A 6,806-nucleotide genomic window follows, 5' to 3' on the forward strand; every position below is an offset into this window, starting at 1 on the left:
CATTGGATACTTGGAATTTTTTGTAGTGGAGGGATCATAGGCTACTACAATTTGTCAAGATATTTATTAAGCCACTTGAACTAAGTTACGTTTTAATCGAACATCTCAACTCCTATAAAGTATCTTAATTAAACACTTCCGGTTCAAATTTTGAAGAAAAACTTTTGCCTGTGTCTTTAGTTGTCTATTAGGGTATACATAGTGAACTAAATCACGCATCATATGTCATCTCTTTAAATTATACACATCAACCTCAAGTATAAAATGCGTAGGGCTTTACAACTTATTGAAGCAAATGCATATAATTAAAGAAAATGATATAATTTATGTAATTAACTTAACTATCTATTAGATGAATGAGAACACACGTAAAACATTTTCAGAAGTCAAAACTATGTAACAGAAATACCATATTAAGAGTTGAAGTGTTGGTATTGGTAAATTAAGAGAAACATTTGTTAGAATATCTACTTTGTACTCTTCAAAAGGAAATTATTTACATTCTCTATTAGGCTTAAAAATGAGTATAGAAATTTTCTATATTATTATTCATGTAAGATATAGAAGATAGGAACATGCATGAAACTAAAGTAAGATACTATATATTATATTATAATCCAACATAATATGTTTGCAAACCAGATTAAACATTCCTTTAAGTTTACATCAATACCATAATGATTTAGTCGGGTCCCAATCTGGGTAACCGAACACTAGGTGAAACCAACAAAAAGGTTATCTAAAAGGCAGAGTTTCACATCGCTTCCTCAACTTGATCTACAATCGCAGATCAAAGACATAGACCTTCTTGTTTGCGAAACAAGCTGCAACCTTGTTGCCTTTCTTGTTCCAACACACTTCAAAAATGCCGCCATCACCATTGTAAGTTCTTACAAGCTTGGCCTCCTTCACCGACCATATATTCATGCATTTGTCCAATGATCCACTTGCCAAGTACTCACCGTTTGGACTAAATGCAATAGAGTAAATAGGTTCCCTGGATTCAAAATGGAACAAAACCTACTTAGTAAAAACCAAAAACATTAAACAAGAATGATACAAAGATTTGATGAACTAAAAGAAAGATACACACGTATTGATAGTTCAACTGAGTACTAGTAAACAAACCCCATAATACTCGAGCCTACCATTTGATAGTTAAATACGTGTAAATTTATTAAGAGTGCCTCACTATCTCGTGTGTCCGTTCCAAGTAGACATAATTAGTTAACATCCGTTACCTGTGACTGTTGAAGCTGTGAAGAAGACGCCCTTGGTGAACATCCCATAGCTTCACGGTAGTGTCAAATGAAGCACTACACAGACACACAATAAAACAAAACCAATAAGCTCAATCAAGAACCTTGTGCTACCACCACATTTGAAACAATACTGTAAATATACCGTAGCAATAGATAGCATACCTTGCCAGCAACAACTGTTGATTCGGATTGCTTGTACCAGCGCCAGTTGGACTCCATTTGATGGTATATATCTCCTAACAAAAACATAGCAGTCAGGAGTTGATGTCTGATTTGATTAAATGAATCAATAAAGAAAAATAAAGAACAAAAAATAGATACTTTGCTATGTTCTCGGAAATCATGCAAGCAGACATCCTGTTTCATGCTCCATATCTGCACAAAAACAATAAATTATTGACAAAATCCTCAAGGGCCAGTGGCACACCGCACCGCCCCTCTACCTAATCATATATTATTATAAGCATGAAGCTCAAAACTTAAAAGTTGAATTACTATTTTATCCTACACTAAATAAAATTATTATAAAAATATTAATTAAATATTCTATCATTAATGAAGAAAATCATCATATTCAATACTACACCATAATGTCCACATACATGGCATATTTAAATTTTAATAAAAATCAATTAAGTATTTGGGCATACAAAGAGGTGAATTAATATGCTCTCAATTGTCATTTATTTCAGCATTTTCAATACTTTAAAATAACTTTTCATCTTACTAAATTAATTCAATGTTTGTAAGGTCTTTTCAACTTCCAACTATAGTTATAGAATTTTATAAATAGTCACTTTAGTGAAGCATGGTAAATTCATTGAGATTTTCTTCTGCAGTTTCAATACCACATGTCCTCTTCTTCTTTTTCATTATTTATCTTTAATGTGTCAATTAAAGGGTTCCATACAAGGGCCGGTAGATATAGTTAAAAATGTTATTGGCATGAATAAATGAAAAGTGTGTGTCTGTTTGTTCAAGATTTAAGCTGATACCTCTTTTTTTTCCTATTGTTTTTATTTAGTTAGTTACGTTTGAGTATTATTCTATTAAGATGTTTGATGTTTCAGATTTGAAGAAGATTTGAAAGTTGTGTTAATTGCAAGAATGTTATGACTTCGCTAATTTCTTTCATTTTATCTAATAATAATATTTCAATACTCGCGTGAAGTAGGAATCAAAATAAATATGTTGATTTCAGTTCATTTGTGAAATTGTTTTTTTAAATAACCTTCATGAGTTATAATTATTATATCACTCTCTAATTAGTTCGAGAGAAGAGTATTATGAAGGATCTAATTTCATGTAGCAGTGATAGTTTTATCCATATTGGATCTTAAAATTGTTGAGTCTAAGTCTTTATCTTTATCTTGTCTATGCCAAAAAAGAACATTATGAAACTTGAATTTTAATTATCAAAAAGTAGAAAAATAAAGAGTTACAAGATTTAGGAGCTTAATAAATTGCAATCTTTTAGTCTTTCAATAATTTCAATAATACCAGCTTCTTATGAACCATTCACATAAAAAAGAAAAAGAAAACATAATTAACAATTAATTAAGTAAACTAAGAATATAATATTACATCATTGTGTGTATATATGTTAGGAAAAAGTTAGATTACAATTCTATTCCTACATTAAATTTCAATGTTATAAATTATTTAATAAACTAAATATTGAATAGTAAATCATCATATTAGTACATGAATTAACCATTTATGCACTTTTAGTCAATTTTATAATTAAGGATTTGCATTTTTTTTATTAGGATGATATATGAACTTTCAATTGTAAAAACAATGATTTTTTTAGTAAATACTAATAAATTTGAAGTGGAGAAAATATGTCATTTACAAAACAAAATTTATATAAAATATTTGGGATAAACGTGCAACGCACGTTTCTGAAACTAGTCCTATTTAAAAAATACCAAGCTTATGTATGCTGCACGTTTCGAAATGTGACATGCGCCTAACCTTTAGAAGAACAAGATAGGAATTACCTTAACTGTGGTATCATCAGAGCAAGAAGCCAGCAAAGAACCTAAAGGGTCCCAATCGATAGCATTGATTTCATTCTGCAATGGCAAAGTAAACAACCCTTAAGACTATTCCCAATGGATACATCAATGTTCGAATCAAGCATAACGTGCTAAGCTTCAGTCGTCACCTGATGTCCTGAGAACTTTTTGACTGGTTTGTTCTCTCCAACTTTACAAACATATATCATGCTATCAGCGGAGCTGGTCGCGAAAGAATCATTGTTTCGCCAAGCAACATCAAGCAATTGACCTACATGGGGTCGTATGAACATCAGCAAAACAAAACAAAACAAAATCTATCCTTGCTCAGATATGAGGTAAATTATAAAGAATCATTGAGGCAACAGAACACCTGAATGAAATCCAAATTGCTGCTTTGATTCTCCGGACTTCACATCCCAAACAATGGCAGTTGTATCAATACTACCGCTAAGGAGATAATTACCTTTCTTGTTCCACTTCAACGACATGATTGGCCCTTCATGTTTGTTAAGAGTACTAGCCAATTTCCCTGTATGAAAAGTCAGTAAGAGAAAACAAGACACAAAAAACACTGATAATTAATACATTCAATCTTCAAAACAAGTTTTTCCTACATGCCCCTTACCAGATCGTTTCCAGATTCTTGCTTGGCCATCGTAAGAACCTGTCGCAAGCAGGGTACCCTCTCTCTGTACAAGAAAAATTCATAAACACAAGATCAAATAATAACAAGAAAATTAAAGATGTAACTACAAGCAATGCAGTCCAATTTTAGAAAGTCCACCAGAAAAGTATAGATCAACGAAAGTCACCCCAAAACAAGCAGTATAAAAAACTCACATTCCAGTCAAGTGATGTAACATCCTTGTTTTCCTCAGTTGCTTGACTGTCCAAATGGTTCAAAACCAAAACATTTGGGATAGTATAATTAAATGGACCATCTCCGATTGTCCATATTCTAGCAGTCGCGTCTCCAGACCTAATGTGTTGTTACACATGGTTAGCTATAATCGACATGAATATGAACATCAGTTGATCCATATATGAGAGCAAAAAAGAAAGAAATGGTACTAATGCTTACCCAGATGCAAGTAATGACCCTTCTGGACTCCAAGCACAGGCAAAAACCTAGTAAGAGTAGTGAAACAAAAGAGAATTGTAATGTTAATATATCAGACAGAAAACAGAAGATCACACCTATTGAGAAATCATAGAGAACCTCAGATGTGTGTCCTTCCAAGACCATTACATCGCTCCTTTCACTGTCATGTTCAAGCTCTTTTTCCTTGTGCTGTTTCTCCGTCTCCGTTCTTCTTGTGGGTTCTCGTTTGTGGTCAGCATTCGCCTTACCTTTCCCCCTAAGTTTCTTTTTCTGAGCCTTCTCCTTTTTCTCTTTTATTATTTTCCGAAGCTCATCTACACTCTTTGTAATGAGATCCATAGGCTCTAGAAGCTTGAAGTCTTCATTCATATCGGTATCATCCTGCATTCCGTAATTATATTGGTTAGTACAGAATAGTAAAAAGAACTAAAATTCATATAAATATTTGCCTTACATTGCTGAAATTGGTTTCCAGTTCAAGATACATAATACCCTTTTGTACTAATTGAACAAGACCACCAGGAGGAACTAGATGTCCGTTGATCGTGCTCGTATTGAGCCCTGCCTCGTATCCAAAATTAAATGCTGCATGTGTGAATCCTGAAAAAATATATCAGCAAAATCAGTAGACGGATTAGATATATACTACCCAAAAGCAAATGCTGAATCGGTATAGTCCATCACGATCAAAATTTACTTCCTCATGGGCAAGAGTTGTTAAGTTTATTTACTCCTATCTAAAAATGGAGAGACAGATACGAAATTTAAATGAGATGTTTAAATTTGGTAATAACAACAACATTCAATTTACTGAATTCAAAATTTATTATTCTAGTGGATCAAACCTAGCAAACAACAACAACATGTTTTCGATACAGAAAAAATGTTTACTTTGCAGAATTTAACATCATCTAACAACATGTTTCGATACAGAAAAATGTTTACTTTGCAGAATTTAACATCATCTAACAACAACAACATGTTTTCGATACAGAAAAAAATATTTACTTTGCAGAATTTAACATCATCTAACAACATGTTTTCGATACAGAAAAAATGTTTACTTTGAGAATTTAACATCAACTAACAACATGTTTTCGATACAGAAAAAATGTTTACTTTGCAGAATTTAACATCATCTAACAACAACAACATGTTTTCGATACAAAAAAAAAAGTTTACTTTGCAGAATTTAACATCATCTAACAACAACAACATGTTTTCGATACAAAAAAAAAAGTTTACTTTGCAGAATTTAACATCATCTAACAACAACAACATGTTTTCGATACAAAAAAAATGTTTACTTTGCAGAATTTAACATCATCTAACAACAACAACATATCCAGGGGTTGGTGTGTTCGCAAACCTAAATCCCTACCTTGTGCAGATAGAGGATCCAGTTTTCAAACTCGAATTCATGGGGATTTCAGAATAGAAACACAACATCAATTAAAATTGGATAGATATAACAAGTTCTGAAGATGAGAATTAAATTACCTGATTCAAAGAGATAGCGAAAAACAATGAAATTGAGGAACTCAGAGGTTAAAAAAGCCATTGTTGTGAATTGTTGGCGGCTTAAACTTAAACAGACAAATGAATTACTATCACATCCTCTCATATATATAGAGGCAAAAAATATGGTGAGTGTTAATTTTGGGATGTACAAAAGTTATGTTGGTTCCAAAAAGGGCATTTTGAATGAATTGTTGAATGACTAAGCTATCCTTCAGGCTCCAATAAATATATTTCTTTTTTAAACAATAACCCCCTGATTTAAATAAAAATTATGTTGACAAGACTTTGAATTGTTAAATTTATTTGTTCATATTATTTGGGAGAGTCTGATTTGGATTGTTTTTCCTTCGAGCTAAGATAGAACTTATTAAAACCTATCAATGTAAAAATCAAGTGCGGATGCATTTTTACCTAAGCTATATGCTAGATTCGCCTAGGGTTTTGTATCGGTCTGTTCTATTCACATTTAAAGTTAATCAAAAAATATAATACATATATGAAAACCTTTAATGAACCATCTGTAGGGAGTTGGAGGAGTAGTCTGTACAGTCTCACAATTTTTAGTGTGTATAAACCCATGAATATTTTAGTGATGTAGCTTATGGGCGATTTCTTTGGAAAGCATTATGAAACCCTCCGCAGGGAGTTGGGAAGCAATACCTTCATTCTCACAATTTTTAGATTCCATTTTAGGGACTAAGTGATTTTTTTAAATTTTTTTTTTGTATGTGTTAGGCCAAGAACATTTGGGTGATATGACTTCCGAATGATTTTTTGTGAAACCTTTACAGAACCTGTCATAGGGAGTTCGGGGAGGACAACATACAGTCTCACAATATTTGGAGTTTATTTTGGGCAATTAGGAGGCAATTTACAAGAATTTGACAATTATATCAA

General features: G+C 32.2%; 1 protein-coding gene across 1 annotated transcript; it reads right to left on the reverse strand.

Annotated features, from left to right (window-relative positions):
• Nucleotides 1-582: 582 nt before the first annotated feature.
• Nucleotides 583-6,806, reverse strand: LOC101256365 (WD40 repeat-containing protein HOS15-like). Its single transcript, XM_069292812.1, has 11 exons — nucleotides 4,506-6,806; nucleotides 4,368-4,414; nucleotides 4,127-4,265; nucleotides 3,912-3,975; nucleotides 3,657-3,815; nucleotides 3,433-3,554; nucleotides 3,266-3,340; nucleotides 1,584-1,637; nucleotides 1,425-1,498; nucleotides 1,242-1,316; nucleotides 583-997 (listed from the first exon to the last, which is right to left on the reverse strand). The coding sequence occupies exons 1-11, from the start codon at nucleotides 4,773-4,775 to the stop codon at nucleotides 778-780; spliced, it is 1,299 nt and encodes a 432-aa protein (XP_069148913.1). The 5' UTR covers nucleotides 4,776-6,806; the 3' UTR covers nucleotides 583-777.

Source organism: Solanum lycopersicum, chromosome 12 (genome assembly GCF_036512215.1).
Source record: "Solanum lycopersicum chromosome 12, SLM_r2.1".
In the NCBI taxonomy this organism is placed as follows: domain Eukaryota; kingdom Viridiplantae; phylum Streptophyta; class Magnoliopsida; order Solanales; family Solanaceae; genus Solanum; species Solanum lycopersicum.